This window comes from Oryctolagus cuniculus, chromosome 16 (genome assembly GCF_051225735.1).
Source record: "Oryctolagus cuniculus isolate XC-2025 breed Fujian yellow rabbit chromosome 16, ASM5122573v1, whole genome shotgun sequence".
In the NCBI taxonomy this organism is placed as follows: domain Eukaryota; kingdom Metazoa; phylum Chordata; class Mammalia; order Lagomorpha; family Leporidae; genus Oryctolagus; species Oryctolagus cuniculus.
The window spans coordinates 44,636,075-44,652,936 of NC_142882.1; the positions used below are offsets into that span (position 1 = coordinate 44,636,075).

At 47.1% G+C, this 16,862-nt stretch overlaps 1 protein-coding gene and 1 long non-coding RNA gene across 7 annotated transcripts in view; both read left to right on the forward strand.

Moving 5' to 3' along the window:
• The window catches only part of BZW2 (basic leucine zipper and W2 domains 2), a 59,215-nt gene extending 56,417 nt beyond the window's left edge, over nt 1-2,798 (forward strand). For all 6 annotated transcript variants that reach the window (XM_051832560.3, XM_070059580.2, XM_051832559.3 and 3 more), the window contains 2 exons: nt 1,662-1,784; nt 2,364-2,798. In XM_051832560.3, the coding sequence (XP_051688520.1) occupies nt 1,662-1,784; nt 2,364-2,392 (152 nt within the window). In that variant the 3' untranslated portion in view covers nt 2,393-2,798. The remainder of the gene's footprint in view (nt 1-1,661; nt 1,785-2,363) is intronic.
• An 8,281-nt stretch (nt 2,799-11,079) lies between these two features.
• On the forward strand, nt 11,080-15,747 carry LOC149121713 (uncharacterized). Its single transcript, XR_016222437.1, has 2 exons — nt 11,080-11,171; nt 15,419-15,747. It is a non-coding gene; the product is annotated as an uncharacterized LOC149121713 (long non-coding RNA).
• The last annotated feature ends 1,115 nt before the right edge of the window (nt 15,748-16,862 follow it).

The following is a 16,862-nucleotide window of genomic DNA, read 5'->3' on the forward strand; positions in this document are numbered from 1 at the left end:
TGCAGGACGAGGCGTCTCTAAATTGCAGTCAGACCGGCGCTCGTTCTCATCCCCAAACAGAATCTCCCTTTTATGTGCTTGTCACGTTGTTAAATTCAACTTGTTCTTGTTTTCTAACATTGATCCTGATAGTCTAATAGTGTGTTTAATTGATAAAAACCTACAGATGGGCCGGCGCCGCGGCTCAATAGGCTAATCCTCCACCTAGTGGTGCCGGCACACCGGGTTCTAGTCCAAGTCGGGGCGCCGGATTCTGTCCTGGTAGCTCCTCTTCCAGGCCAGCTCTCTGCTGTGGACCGGGAGTGCAGTGGAGGATGGCCCAAGTGCTTGGGCCCTGCACCCCATGGGAGACCAGGCGAAGCACCTGGCTCCTGGCTTCGGATCAGCGCGGCACGCCAGCCGCAGCGGCCATTGGAGGGTGAACCAACGGCAAAGGAAGACCTTTCTCTCTGTCTCTCTCTCACTGTCCACTCTGCCTGTGTAAAAAAAAAAAAAAAAAAAAAAAGGAACCTACAGACGTAGGCTGCACAAGCTCAAAATTGTCTTACTGTTGAACAGCTTTCAAAGCATTGATCACAAACATCTTAAAAGTTACAGATCATGGGGGCCAGCACTGTGGCGCTGCGGGTACGGCCTCCACCTGCGCTGCCGGCATCCCATAGGGGTGCCGGTTTGAGTCCCAGCTGCTCCACTTTTTTGTTTTTTTTTTTTTTTTAAGATTTTATTTATTTATTTGACAGGTAGAGTTACAGACAGTGAGAGAGAGAGAGAGACAGAGAGAAAGGTCCTCCTTCCATTGGTTCACTCCCCAAATGGCCGCAATGGCCAGAGCCGTGCCAATCCGAAGCCAGGAGCTTCCTCTGGGTCTCCCATGCGAGTGCAGGGGCCCAAGGACTTGGGCCATCCTCCACTGCTATTCCAGGCCACAACAAAGAGCTGGACTGGAAGAGGAGCAACTGGGAGTAGAACTGGCGCTGCAGGCGGAGGATTAACCCAGTGCGCCATGCGCCTCTTCCTCCCCGCTCCACTTCTGATCTAGAGTCCCTGCTAATGCACCTAGGAAAGCAACAGAGGATGGCCCAAGTACCTGGGCCCTTTCATCCACATGAGAGAACCAGTGGATGGAAGATCGTCTCTCTCCCCTTCTCTATAGCTCTTGCAAAATAAATCTTTAAAAAAAAAAAGGAAAATAAATTTGAGGTATATGCATAGCAATCAGTACTCAACAAGGTCCCGTTTAAAAGCTCATGCCATTCTTGCATCCTGTCTACATTTTTTTTTCATTGCCATCATTTGAGGTCATTCCTTCAGTAAGGTCCAGTTGGGCTTGGCAAGACACTGAGTGCCCTGAAATACTGGCATCGCCGATTCATGGGCAGAATTAGCGAGTAACCTTGCTTCCTGACAGTGACTTGGCAGGGTGAGCGATTTTGGCTCGCATCGTGTCCTCTCTGAGGACACGCACATTTCTGCGTCATCGTCCGTACTGCACGCCCTGGGCCAGCTGTAGGAGACAGCAGCCATCTGCATGGAGATGAGCATGGGGACCCCTTCTAAGTGGCCTCCAGGGATTTTCCAGCTCAGAGAGATTGCCCTCAAGGAGTTGTTGCCCTGGGTCACTGATGTAGCGCCTTTTCTCTGTCTCTGATTCAAAATTGCAGCGGATGTCCTGAGCGAAGAAGCAATATTGAAGTGGTATAAAGAAGCGCACGTCGCCAAAGGCAAGAGTGTTTTCCTCGACCAGATGAAGAAATTTGTGGAGTGGTTGCAGAACGCGGAAGAAGGTAGGAGCCCGTTTCACAAGGCTGGTACGCATTCAGCATCTATGTTGTCCTGGGACTACAAGATAACTCTTTGTTGTCCTGGGACTTTAAGATAACTGTCTGTCCCCAGTAGGTTTTTCCGGCTCCTCTAGAACTCAGAGTTCTCGAGGTGTCTCCAGTCTGCGGCATTTCTTACATGTTAGCTCTCCTTTCTGAAATCAGGCCAATAGCAATGTCCCCATGGTGGTTTTTTTTTTTTTTTTTTTTTTTTTTAAACTCTTAACTCATCCACTCTAATGGAGAGAGAATGGTGAGGAAGAATTAATCAGCAAATGTGGACAGGATAAGAGATCTCTAGCCCCTTGACTAAGAGTGAACACAGGAGTGCTTGTTGTAGCAAGGCGAGGTGCTCTTAAAGGACCCAAGGACAAAGCTTGCTGTCCACCCTGTCGGGTGACTGTGCAACACCCGACCCGATGCCTAGCAGAAGAGTGTGTGATGACGGGGTAGACGGGATGATGAAAAACTCTTGCATGACCTGCTATAAAAGAGTTTGTGGGAGAAAGACCTGACTTCTCTCTCTTCTCTCTTCTCTCCTAGAATCGGAATCAGAAGGTGAAGAAAGCTAAATGGTTCACCCAGCACAATACCGAGGTCACCACATGCCACTTTGCTGATCGGGAGTGCTGAACGATTTGGGAAGAGGAAGGGAAAAAAAAAATAGGCTAGGCTTCCCTTGTGCAGAGGGGGATGGGTGTTGTTTTTGTTTTGTTTTTCAATGGAGCCCTAAGGCATCAGCTGTTACACTTGGGACTCTACCTCTCACTCACGTATGCTAACTCAAAGCCATCCAACAGGGAGCCCAGTGGGAGCCGCGGCTCAGCACTCAGCCACTCCTGTTTTTTTAGCCGTGTCGTTCAGGTACTGTGTGGTGAGCGCCCCCTGGTGTCTGTCACAGGCCCACTTTGGTAGTTGTATCTGCTCGTGTACGTGATTGGACAAACCAGTTTTTTAAAATAAACGGCTTTTTAAAAATCTGGGCTCCTATACTCAGGGCCTTTCTTTCTTTAGCTGCAGGCAGCGTTTCCGTGTGAAACATGGCTTTCCCATCCCATTCTTGCAATACTTCCCATGTTGGTTTTCATTACCTTGACAATACAGAGAGAATGACTGTGGGCAACAGGGGTTGAAAATCACAGAACCAGGCTGGGCATTGGTGCAGCTGTTAAGACCCTGCATGAAGTGTCCCCCAACCCCATAACAGGGCCCAGGGTGAGTCTCCTGGCTCCACTTCCAATCCCAGCTTCCTGCTGCTGTGCACCTGGGAGGCAGCAGGTGACAACTCAAGTACCTGGGTCCCCGCCACTGTTTTGGGAGACCTTGACTGAATTCCGAACTCCAGGCTTTAGTCAGGTCCAGCCCCAGTTATCGCAGGTATCTGGGGAGTGAACCAGTGGATGGAAGATCCTCTGTCTCACTGCCATTCAAGTAAAATAGCAGTTTTCAAAGGAAGGAAACTTGTAACCCTGACTGTACTGCCTTCTTTTAGAAAAAAGAAAATCCTAGATTAAAGACCTTTATGGTACTGTTAGGTACTTAGCAAACTCTCAGTTCCTCAAATGGATCTGCTGGAGGGTGTCCCTCTTCCATAGGCTGGTTTCCTTCCCAGTCTTCCCTGGAGCTGAGGACATGGAGCTAAACCAAGGCAGAATTCCAGAGTGGGATTCCCTGACAAGGTCTAATTTCTTCTAGGCCACCAGTCTATGGCCAGTCTCCATTATCTGTCTACCTTTCCGTCCTCCTAAAAATAGAATTAAGTCAAATGGTCATCACATCATTGAGTATCTATGAATGAGTTTCTTAATTGAAAACTAAATTTCATCAATGAATTGACAAGTGCTTACTGCCTGTTTGGATACACAGCAGGCACAGTCCATAGACTGAGCAAGTTAAATCTGCATCTCTAATATGTTGACAGAAGTGTATTAAAGATAAAATATGTCCAGTTTATGATAAATTTTTACAGGTTTTATTTTATTTGACGGAGAAAGAAAAGAGATCTTCCATCCACTGGCTTACTCCCCCAGATGAGGTCGCTTGATCAGAAGTTGAGCAGCTGGGACTTGGACTGGCACCCATATTGGATGCCAGTGTTATAGGTGGCAGCTTTACCTGCTACACCGCAACGCCAGCCCCCTATGAGATTTTTTTTTAAAGGATTCATTTATTTTATTTGAAAGAATTACAGAGAGGCAGAGAGAGAGATGTCTTCCAGATGCTGGTTCACTCTCCAAATGGCCGCAACAGCTGGAGCTGCACTGATCAGAAGTCAGGAGCTTCTTCTGGGTCTCCCACTCAGGTGCAGGGGCCCAAGAACTTGGGCCATCTTCTACTGCTTTCCCAGGCCACAGCAGAGACCTGGCTGGATTGGAAGTGGAGCAGCCGGTACTTGAACCGATGCCCATATAGGATGTCGCTCTGCAGGCGGTGGCTTTACCCGCTATGCCACAGCACCGGCCCAGAGATCTTAAAAATTTGAGAGAACCACCCATCTGTTGATTCACTTTGCAGCTATCCTCCGTGGCCAGGTATGGGCCGGGGCTGACACCAGGAGCCAGGGATGCAATCTGGGTGCCCCACACAGGTGGCAGGGATCAAACCAAGCTCAGCCATGGAACGTGGATGCCTCAGTGGGTGGCTGAGATAAACACCTGCTGCCTATGATGAAGATTTTTTTCCCCTTTGTGGAGAATGGATGTCCACAGCTGAAGCCAATGTGTCCCTAAAAGTAGCACTCCTGTTGAAGAACCATCTGGAAAATCTACTTTCTTCCCTGCAACTGTGATGGTTACAGAACCCTGCTGACCATTTTCTAATACAGAGCGTTTCTCCCAAACAGAACTTGAGACTGAGATAAGCGAAGTGTGGGGAAATGCCTGAACCAAGTGTCTGCTTTCTTCCCTAAAATCCTGTCCCAGTTAGAAAAGTCGTTAAGTTGGTTATCCGTTGGCTACATAACAGGTCATCCCGACCCACAGCAGCGCGGCTCAGAACGGGACTGTGTCCCAGCACTGGTGGGTCAGGTTCTAGCTCGGAGCTCTCCGACCTCAGCCAGGCACGTGGCTGGGGCTCCTGTCACCTGACAGCTGTAGGATCTGCTTCTCAGCTGGCTCATGAGCCTTTGTCACGTCTCGTTTCCCTGTGCCCTTTAGCCTGAGCCTCCACTCCAGCTGCCTGTGTGTCCTGGGGACTTAACAGCCGGCTCTCCAGGCCGAGTGATGGGAGGGACAGGAAGGCGTCTTCAGAAACCTTTTAGAAGTGACCAGAACTGCTCCATTTATCTCCTGTACCAGCTGTATATGGTATAGGAGGGAGCTACATGAGGGTGTGGATGTCAGTATTTGAGGGGTGACTTAGGGCCATCCAGGGGCCTGTCACAGTAGTACATGCACATAAAAATAATTCCTCAAGAAGTTAAAACCTTTACCTCATGTTAAGGCAATAAAAGCGCTAAGAGGAAAACCTTAGGCCTTGCTGGGAAATGGAGAAAGCCTGACACACACACACATCTGATTGTAAAGTTAAAAATGGTTCCATCCAGGAAGTTACTTAAATGGTAGACACCATTGGTAGAACTTCAGCAAATTCACAGAAGTGCAAAAGAGGAGGGATAGGGTTTTTGGCTTAGTGGTTAAGGCGCCACCTGCGATGTCCACACCCCGTATTGGAGGGCCTGAGCTCCAGTCCTGCCTTGGCTCCTGAGTCTAGCTTCCTACTAATGTGCACTATGGGAGGTAGCCAGTGAAGTGCTTGAGACTCTACCAATCCTTGTGAGAGACCCGGATGGAGTCCCAGGCTCTTGCTTTGGCCTGACCCAGCCCAAACAGTTGAGGCATTTGGGGAGTGAACCAGCACATGGGAGATCTCTTTAAGAAGATAAAGAGTATATGCAATATAAAGAGCTATAAACAAAACAAACAAAAAATAATGGCTCAAGTAGTTGGGTCTCTGTAATCCACATGAGAGACTTGGATTCTGGATTCCCAGCCTTGGTCATTGGGTATTTGGGGAGTGAACCAGTGAATAGATGCTGCCTCTTTTCTTTGTCTCTCTCTAAATAAATAAATTTAAATACATAATTCAAGTGAGATAATACAAAAAAAAAAAAAATGAAGAGCCAAATAGGCAATTTATATGAAAGGTGCTCAGTTTTACTGTTAATCAAAGATGTGCAGATTAAAACAATAAACAAGGGGCCAGCACTGTGACATAGTGGGTAAAACCGTCGCCTGCAGTGCCGGCATCCCATATGGGTGCTGGTTTGAGACCCAGCTGCTCCACTTCCTATCCAGCTCTCTGCTATGGCCTGGGAAAGCAGTGGAAGATGGCCCAACTCCTTGTGCCCCTGCACCTGCATGGGAGACCCGGAGGAAGCTCCTAGCTCCTGGCTTCTGATCGGCTCAGCTCCAGGTGTTGCAGCCAGTTGGGAGTAAACCATCAGATGGAGGACCTCTCCCTCTCTCTGCCTGTCCTCTGTGTAACTCTGATTTTCAAACAAATAAATGAATCTTTAAAAAATATATAAACGTTTTTCCCAGGCTAGAAAAGCTACTAAAATCAGTAACTTCTATGTGGGTAGTGTGCACAAAGGGATTCTTGGGGCTGGCATGAAGCTGTAGCCTGTGACACCAGCATCCATACAGTACTGATTCGAGTCCCAGCTGCTCCACTTCCGATCCAGCTCCGAACAGAAGATGGCCTGAATGCTTGGGCCCATGTGGGAGACTGGATGAAGTTCCTGGCTCCTGGCTTTGGTCTGGCCCAGCCCTGGCCACCTGGGGGGTGAAGGGACTAGTTAAATCATGACAAATCCTATCAGCAAATGAAGTAAATTCAAAAAAAAATATTTTTATCACATCCTTAGGGGGAAAGTCAAGTTAAAAAGAATGTCTTTTTCCATTGAAAAAAACTATATGGTACCCAATCAAAATGCCTTTATAAACACACAGAAAAAGAATTATATTCTACAGTAATTGTGATAAATACTTATTTCTACATAAGTTGGGAGGGTTGGGAGAAAGGGATTTTACTCTATTCTTATTTTAATTAATATCTTTCTAATTCAAAACATTCACGCGTGTATTGGAAAAATCCTAAAGTGCTTTTGGAAGAAACTAAACGTTACTCAGTTTGGAAGCTTCTAGAATTCAGCAGGTTCCAACTTGTCAAATTTGCTAGCAGTGGGGAGGGAAGTGAAAAGTCCTTGTCAAGCCAATAGAGCAGCAGTCCCGAAACACACACATTCCTGCGTGGCCTGCATGGTGGTAGAGCCCTTGCCTTGAACTTGCGTGTGCACGGGTGCCTTTGCTCAGTACTAAGGTGTCCCCACCCCCAGCCGGCTCCGGCTGATTCGGTGCCTCTGACCTGACCTTCCCTGAGTTCAAGACAACAGTTGCAGGCTTGGAAAAAAAAAAATTCACAGTCCCCCTCTATGGCATTGGCCCTCTGTTTGGGGAACAGATGGGTGTAAAAAGCTTCTTCCATGAAAAACACCTGTTTGGAGCTACTCTTCACATATTTAAAATCTCCGTGCCTTGGTTTTGTGTGTGGGAGAGACATCAGATGGAGAGACAATGGACAGAAAAGTGCAGCCAGGTTTATGGCGCACGTGAAATGTCTATGAGAAGAGACTCCGCAAGCCTGTGTAACCAGCACCCGAATGAAGAAACCCAACAGCGGTTCTCGGGCCCCTGCAGCCTCAGCTTCTCCAAGATCCCAAATTCCCAACAGTGTGGGCGCATTTTGCCTGTGTTTGAATTGGATGCATCACTTGCTCGTGTCTTCTGTTATCCAACTTTGCTTTGTCTTATGCTGATCCTTTCTGCGGGAGGTGATACAATAAAGGAGTACGAATCCCAAGGAGCCAGCCAGGAGTCGAACCTGGAATCTTTTGATCCATAAATCAGGCATGTTATCCATTGTGCCACTGGCCCTGAGACTCACCCTGTGTTGTTTTCTTTGGGTTTACTGTTTGGTGTGTGATGAACTTGGCTGCGTTTGATCCACTGACAGTAGTGCCCAGCTTTCTTAACAAAAGCCCAAGCAAATCATGAGAACACTATTTTTAAAAAATCTTTATTTACTTGCTTATTCAAAAGGTGGAGTTAGCAGAGAAAGAGGGAGAGACAGAAAGGGGAAGAATTCTCCCCATCTGCTAGTTCACTCCCTAAATGACTGCAAATGGGCCCTTTGGGCCAGGCTGAAGCCAGAACTCTATCCAGGTTCCCCATGTGAGTGGCAGGCGCCCAAGCACTTGGGCCATCACCTGCTGCTTTCCCAGGCGCATCAGCAGGGAGCTGGAAGGGAAATGGAGCAGCTGGGCCTTGAACAGGCACCCACATGGGATGCCAGTGTTGCAGGCAGTGACTTAACCCACTGTACCATGACACCAGCCCCAAGAACATTATTTTTTCAATTCTTTTCTTGGCACAGAGGATGAGTTTGAGGGTCCTGTTTTGCAGAAGCCAGGTTTGAAACGCATTTGGCATTACAAGAAAGACGGTCATCCGTGCTTTCTGACAGTAGTCACATTCTAAGTGCATAAGATGATTTTTTAATATAAAAATGCAGTCATAGATTACGGCGATTTTAGCTGTGTGCATGTCTTCCCACATTGGCCTCTGCAGCCTCCAAGTGGAGTAGGAGGGAGAGATGAACTTGAAAGTGGTTGGCTTTAACTTGGAAGCCTCATTCTGTTTAATTGGTTGTTTAATTAATTAGCAAGTCTCTTGGCTCTTGGTATTTACTTTGCTTAATTGTAAAACAAGGGCCTGGGCAACTTCAATCTTTAGTCTTCCAAATGTTAGGGGGAAATGTGCATTAGAAAGCTCTACAAATGGGGCCAGCATTGTGGCACAGTATGGTTGGGACACAAGCAACCAAGAGTATCAGTTCAAGTCCTGGCTGCTCTGCTTCTGCTCCAGCTCCCTGCTAAAGCACCTGGGAAAGCAACAGGAGATGGCCCAAGTGCTTGGATCCCTGTCACCTCTGAGGGAGATTCCAGTGGAGTTCCAGGCTTCTGGCTTCAGCTTGGCCTAACCCCAGCCATTTTAGCCATTTGCGAAGTGAACCAGAAGATGGAAATTTCTCTCTCACACACCCCCCTCATCGCTCTGCCTCTCAAATAAATAAATTTTTTAAAAAATACATGGATGTCAAATTATTTGCACCAAAATAAATTTATCTTTTAATTCCATTTTCCACTTACTTTCTGGAGCACCACCTATGCTAAACTATATTTTATCACATTCTTAGTGGCGTGTGGCCTAAAACAGGTGAAATACTAAGGGTGTACATTGCGTGTATCAGGATCAACTAACTAAAGGACTTGTGAACACTGAGTGTCTGGGCCAAGGAGCAACAAGTCCCTAGGAGCTGCGGAGCCTAGGTACCAGGATCACACATGGAGCACTGCTGGGACAGATGGGTATTGAGACCTAGTCCTGGGCTGATGTGCTGGAGCCCTTGAGTCCCCAGTAAAGGAGATGGCTTGTATTTTGCTTAACTCTGTACCATTACCTGACGTCTCTCTGGGAAGTTAATGTCTAGCCAGTGTTTGAAGGAATGCATGAGCAAATGTGCATTCAGAACTCCTTTTTTAAGGAGTTGATCATAAATTGATCCTAATGTATTTGTAGTCTTTTAAATAGTTCAGCACTGGAATGTCTCCCGACTGCTGCTTAGTGAACAGTTGGATTCATGCCCTCAATAGCAATGCATCATTGCTGAATGTGTCACTCTGAAAGACAGCCAATGAAACATTCTCCCAGAACTTACTGATACAATGATTCTGACATTACCCCTAACCATGGATTTCTAATTGAAGCAAGAACTACCCCCATGAGGACTGCCTGGCCCCACTGTAACAACACCTTTGTGGGTGCTGCCCACAGAATGCCGACTGGCTGTGAGTTCTTCAGGCTGCCCCCTGTGTTCTACAGCAGTTCTTAGAAAGAGAACACATCAGTGAGCGAGGCCACCTGCGCTGCGCCAGCATTACCTGGAGGGCTTGTTAGTTACAGACCACCAGCAACAGCCCCTGCCCACCTGGGTTGGGCCTGAGACTTTGCATTTCAGCAAGTTCCCAGGTGGACCCACTCATTGAGAACTACTGGTTCAACCAGTAGCAGCTCAGATGAGATGTAATTTCCCTAATGTCTTACTTTGCTTTTGCAAACGCCTGTGAATTCCTAAAGTATTCTTAAGAGGTGTGGGAAGGTTCTCAGTTCAAATAGCCTTGACTTCTTACAACAGACTGACTCCTTTGAGATGCATTTTGGTGCATCCCCTTTAGCAGGAGTAAGTAGCTGGCAGTTTTCTAAGTGTAGAAAACCTAGATGTGCAGCAGCGGTATCACTTGCAAGCCAGCTGGAGCTGCAGATTGACAGGATCCACTCCACCTGCCACATCAGAACCTGGGGGAGGGAGCACCCAGCCTGGAGTAACAAGCTCCCCAGGTGATTCGATGCACCTCTAGGTGTGGAAACCACTGCCTAAGCCAAGCTTCAGGGGGCAAATCATCTCAGAACATAACCTCCCTGAAGAGGGAACAAGGGCAGGTGCCCAGTTAGAACAGAGGCAGGGCCAGGCACAATGGGAGAGATTGGGCAGATGAGAGATTGCGCTTTTCTTGAAGGGTGATTGAAGAATGGAGGAATGTCTCTGAGGGCAAGGCGACCAGGCATACTTTTGTGGCTTTCACCTCATGGCATAGGACAAAGGCCATCAGTGCCCTGGAGCTGCAGGACTCGGATCAAGCTCCGGAAACAGCTGGGAGCTCAGAGGAACACATTCCCAAGTGCATGGGAACTTCTGAAAGATAGTAGTTGTTCTCTCTCTCTTTTTTTTAAAGATTCATTTATTTATTTGAAAGTCAGAATTACACACAGAGAGAGGTCTTCCATCCACTGGTTCACTCCCCAATTGGCCGCAATGGCTGGAGCTGCGCCGATCCGAAGCCAGGAGCCAGGAGCTTCCTCTGGGTCTCTCATGCCAGGGCAGGGGCCCAAGGACTTGGGCCATCTTCTACTGCTATCCCAGGCCACAGCAGAGAGCTAGATCGGAAATGGAGCAGACAGGACTAGAACCGGTGCCTACATGGGATGCTGGCGCTTCAGACCAGGGTGTCAACCCGCTGCGCCACAGCGCCAGCCCCGATAGTAGTTGTTCTCAATACTGGTTTTTCTCAGTTTTTTTGTTTTTTGTTTTTGCCTTTTATTGAGCAATGGCATGAAAATGTTGAATGTTTTCTCTTCTTTCCCATTTTTTTTCCTTCTCTCATCACCAAGCAGAATAGTCGCTTCTATGAGATCAAACAGCAGCTTTTCAAAATACAAGAAAACCCGGGAGGTAAGTATCTTACAACATTTCTCAAAAGAAGCTTCAGGATCAAAGAGGAACACAGACACAGCCCGGCAGTGAGAAATGAATTTTATCTCACACACACATCACAGCCTGCATAGGAGGGCATTAGGCTATTTGCAGCAAATAGCCATTCATGCTGAGGATAAGATAACCAATGAAATATTTTATCATTCATGGGGTTTTTTGGCCCAAGATTAAAGTGTTTCCTTGGATGTTAGACAAGCGTTCACTTTACCCATTTGGCCTCTTTTGTTGCAATCAAAACTGGTTTCCCGTCACGGTGTGCATTGCTAAAAATGGCTTCTGAGCGATGGCCAGGGTCGCTGGGTTGTTTACAAGTGCAGTGTTCAATCTCCAGGCATTTGAGTCCCTCCACAATTGTTACTGCTTTCTGGTTGAATTTCACTGTGGTCAAAGAACACACACACAGTACGATTTTAATGCATTTAAATGATTGGTCTTGGTGAGTATACTCTGTGAACTTGAGAACAATGGATAGTCTGCAATTATTAGGTAGAGTATTGTATAACTGTCAATGGGTCTTAGTGGCTGATGGTGTGTTTGAGAGATTCTGCAGTCTTATTAACGATGTTTCTTTTATTTATGCCTCATTGCTGTATCAACTGTTGAGAAATGGGATAGTAAAATCCTTGGCTGTTATTGTAAATGGTCCACTTCTGTGTTTAATGTGGCCAATTTCACCTCATGTGTCCGGAGGTCCCGTTATTAAATGTGTTTATGATTGCTGTGGCCTTCTCCTGAGTTGACCAGTTGTCGTTAGAAAATCTCCCCATCTCTAGTTAAATAATCTTAGCCTTGAAGCTTGTTTTACCTGGCATCAGAGCAGCCTCTCTGCCCACTTGGGCATTGTGTTTGCGTGCTGGATATATTCATTTCTCTTTTTTTTTTTTTTAAGATTTATTTCTTTATTTGAAAGGCAGAGTTACAGAGCGGGAGGAAGGGGAGGAAGAGGAGGGAGGGAGGGAGGGGAAGAGAGAGAGAGAGAGAGAGAGAGAGAGATTGAGAGATTGAGATTGAGAGAGAGAAAGACCTTCCATCCACTTGTTTGTTCTCCAAATGGCTACTATGTCCAGGACTGAGCCAGGAAGAAGTCAGGAGCCATGAGCTTCGTCTGGGTCTTCCATGTGGGTGCAGGAGCCCATCTGCTTGCAGATCACCCTGTCTCAGGGATTCTGTTACAGCCACAGGAAACAGATGAAAACGGTGTGTTTTATCTCCATCCAAGGCCTCTCCTTCCAGGGCCGAGTTTCCATCTGCGATCTCTTCTTTTCATTGTAAACCAGAATCCTATTTTTGAGATTTCTAGGAGTATAGATCTACTAGCAAGGGATCTCGGTTGATTTTATTGGAAAATGTTTTTATTTTGCTTTCATTTTTTAATAATATGTTTTACTGCATATGGTATTCTAGGTTTGCAGATTTTTAAAATTTTATTTTACTGATTGGTTTGAGAGGCAGAGAGGGACAGTTCCCAATCACTTATTCACTCCCAAATGCGTGCAAATAGCTGAAGCCAGGGACCCAGAACTTAGCCCAGGTCTTCCCGCATGCATGGCAGAGACCCAGTCACTTGAGTCATCACTACTGCCTCTCAGGTCCAGCATTATCAAGAAGCTGGAGTCAGGAGTCAAAGCTGGGTATCAGGGGCACTGATACTTGGAAGTCATAACCCAGCATCCTGACCGCCTGGCCAAATGCCCACTCTGAGTCTGAGGCTTGTCCCGTTCAGCACGTTAAGGTCTCGCTCCACTGTTTGTGACTGCTGTTTACCCGACAAGCCAGGGAGCTTCCAGTTTGCTGCTGTAGACGCAGTTTGCCGCCCCAGATGCACTGCACCCAACCCCACAGCCTTCCTCCAGGGGTCAGCTCCTCTCGCAGCCCGGCTCTGTCAGCCTGGCGTGAGGTCACACTCCAATGCCTTTGGGTAATTGTTCTGTGGTTGTTTTGTTTGTTTGTTTGTTTGTTTACAATTCATAGTTGCTGTCTATAGAAAGTCTGGTCTCACAGAAACTACTCAGCCATTAATGCAGCAGCAGGACCTCGAACGGTGAATTTGTTAGGGATTTTGTTGAACAGCCTGTCTTTCTGCTTGCAGCAACAGCCACGCACTGCTCTCATATTCACCTTCACTCATCTGTTTATTACATGAGAGGCCTTTTGCTCTTTTGACTTTGCTGTGTTTGCCTCATTCAAAATCCTGAGCAGAAATCTAGAACCTGCCCCACCATCAGCAGAGCTAACTTTCAGAAGGATTTGTGGTGTTCTTATTAATAGCGTAGAAGGGTGTTGCACTGGCCCCTTCAAGTAGAGAAAGAACAGGGAGTTGAACCGTGAACTTGGCATTTGGTTCCACCACACCCCAACAACAGTCTATACCATGGCCAGATAATAGTCTACACCACACCCAGACAGCAGTCTAAACCGCACTCAGACAACACTCTACACCACACCCAGACAACACTCTACACCATGGCCAGACAACAGTCTACACCACACCCAGACAGCAGTCTATACTATGGCCAGATCTAATCACAGACTCTTGTGAAAGTTAACTCAGGTTCACCTTAATCCTCCAAAGAGTGGATTCCAGTTCCGGAAATCCTCCTTGCCCTTCAATGGTGCTCTCAATGAGGGTTCAGTTACTTTAGCAGGAGCAAAGAAAGACTGATTTTTTTTTTTTGCAACCATTGTCAATCCCATGAGATGAAAATCTTGATGAAAACATAAAGGCTGTGAATGCAAGTGGCTGTAGAGAAGGGGGAATTCCTTCTGCTCAGAATTTATAATTTCTTTCCTTTTCTAAAATATTGATTTATTTGAAAGTCAGAGTTAGAGAGAAGGGGAGGTACAGAGGAGACAGAGAGAGAGAGAGAGGGAGAGAGACCAGCTTCTATGTGCTGGTTTACTCCCCAAATGGCTGCAACAGCCAGGGCTGGGCTAGTCTGAAGCCAGGAGTCAGGAGGTTTTTCCAGGTCCCCCATGTGGGAGACTTAGGCCTCCATGCTGGGGCCTAAGCACTTGGGCCATCCTCCACTGCTTTCAGATCAGAAGGGAGATATGCAGGGAGCAGGTCAGCAGGGAGCTGGATTGGAAGTAGAGCAGCTGGGACTTGAACCGGTGCCCATATGGGATGCTAGCAGCACAGATGTTGGCTTTGCCTGCTGTGCCACAGCGCCAGCCCCATTTGTCTGTGCTTTCAACACCGTGGTGAGATCAGCAGCTTCTCTTCCCTGGGGGTGAGAGGGAAGTGTAGGTGAAAGGTGGAAAGAGAGGAACCTTGCATACGCACAGGGAGCTTTAAGATCCGCCCCCCACTTCCTCTTTAATGTTTAATAACAAGGAAGCCAAACTGGATATCCTTTCAGAAGAAATAAAAAGGCTTTCTTGTCTATTAAGTTCTCATTTATGGGGAAGCTGGTACAGTGGTTAACTTCTTGGGATGCCTGCATCTCATATTGGATCCACCACCTGGGTTCAAGTCCTGGCTCCACTTCCAATTCTAATTCCTGCTAATGCACACCCCTCTAAGGAGTGATGATGACTCAAGTAATTGGGTTCCTGCCATCCACGTGGGAGGTCTAGATTGAGTTCCTGGTCCTGGCTTTGGCCTGACCCAGCTCTGGGCATCTGAGAAGTGAACCAGCAGATGGAAGGTCTCTCTCTGTGGGGTGTGTGTGTGTGTATGTGTGTATGTGTATCTGCCTTCAAATAAATAAATAAAATGTTGAAAATATAATACTTATGTTCTAAGCCTGAAGTAGTGTAGCATTGGGGACAACTATATCCGGTTGGAATTCGAAAGATGACAGTCTGTGTTTCTCATGCTTATGTTCTCTTGACCTAGATTTGTTCTATAAAATCAGAGGGTTAGATGGATGATGGTCTTAGACCTTATGCCTGTGACACCAGAATTCCATGAATAAGTCCTGAGAATTGCAGGTGCTCCAGGGCTGCCTTCTGACCGCTCCCAACCCCAGCTCAGGGAGCACTGCAGAATGCCTATAATAGAAAGACTTAAAGATCTTCTAATTCCACAAACTACGATATTTTTTATCCCCAATGAAATCTGCGATGGCCACTGATAGGGCCCTTCAACACCCTGTGGTTAAAAGTAATTATTTAAGTCCAACATTAACACCTAAAGTTGTTTAAGTTGGAGTCCAAAGGTTTGTTCATCCCCACCTCTCACCACCCTCCTTGTGTTTAAAAAGTTTGTTTTCAGGGCCTGGTGCAACAGGTTGACGCCCTGGCCTGAAGCGCCAGCATCCCTTATGGGCACTGGTTCTAGTCCCGGCTGCTCCTCTTCCTATCCAGCTCTCTGCTGTGGCCTGGGATAGCAGTGGAAGATGACCCAAGTCCTTGGGCCCCTGCCCCCGCATGGGAGACCCAGAGGAAGCTCCTGGCTTCGGATTGGCACAGCTCCGGCCGTTGCAGCCAATTGGGGAGTGAACCAGCGGATGGAAGACCTCTCTCTCTGCCTCTCCTCTCTCCATGTGTAATCCTGACTTTCAAATAAATAAATAAATATTTTTTAAAAAAAGTTTGTTTTCCATGGATGATGGCCAACAAGGTTTGAAGTCCCAGAAGTTCTTATGATTTGTGCATTCTTCTAGATGTGGGGAAATAATTCTAGTTCTTGAAATCACGCAAGAATAGAGAATGATAGTAACCGCGAAAGATCTGTGAGTAACGGAGTCCATGAGAATGTGTGCACTCGGGAAAATGACAGCTCAGGGAGAAACATGCCGTCTTCAAGAAGAGGATCAGCTGCTGAGACCTGGCCAGCCGGTGGATGATGAGGTAGCTCGTGGAAGTTAGTAACAGCCAGGCAACCCGCCGCCGACGTGAAATACACACGCATCGTCCATGCCACAGGCCCCTCCTAGCCTCTCGGCTCAGTCCTTGGGGGCCGTTCTTCTCTCTAGCACAATGCTAAAGTGAAACGGGAACACCGGGGAGGAAGACTGGATGGAACACCGAAAGGAAGAGCTGCTGTTGACATCTGAGTGCTTGCCCCTCCCCTCAGGTAAGAATTAGCCCAAAGGCACTGCAGGAGACCGCAGAAAAGCAAAAACGCTGTGGCCCATTTCATAAGAAATATGGGGTAGGTTAGTTCCAGGGACGGGGAAATGGTTGTGAGGAATGACCAGAAAACAGATTCACACGCACTTAAGTAGAGAATGGTAGAATGATCTAGAAGCCTCCACTGGACTGACACTGTTGTTCTCTCTAGATGCCTAAGATTTGCATAAATTCCCATCACTTTTTTCCTATCATCAAAATGATCGATAATCCTGCCACTTATCAAAAAAAGAAATACAGAGTAGTTTCGATAACTTACTTTGTGTTTCTGTTTTTAAATACTCAGGAAATAAATTTGAGGGTTTTGTTTTGTTTTGTTTTGTTTTGTTTTGTTTTGTTTTGTTTTTTGACAGGCAGAGTGGACAGGCAGAGAGAGAAACAGAGAGAAAGGTCTTCCTTTGGTTCACCCTCCAATGGCCACCGTGGCCGGCGCGCTGCCGCCGGCGCACCATGCTGATCCAATGGCAGGAGCCAGGTACTTATCCTGGTCTCCCATGGGGTGCAGGGCCCAAGCACTTGGGCCATCCTCCACTGCACTTCCTGGCCACAGCAGAGAGCTGGCCTGGAAGAGGG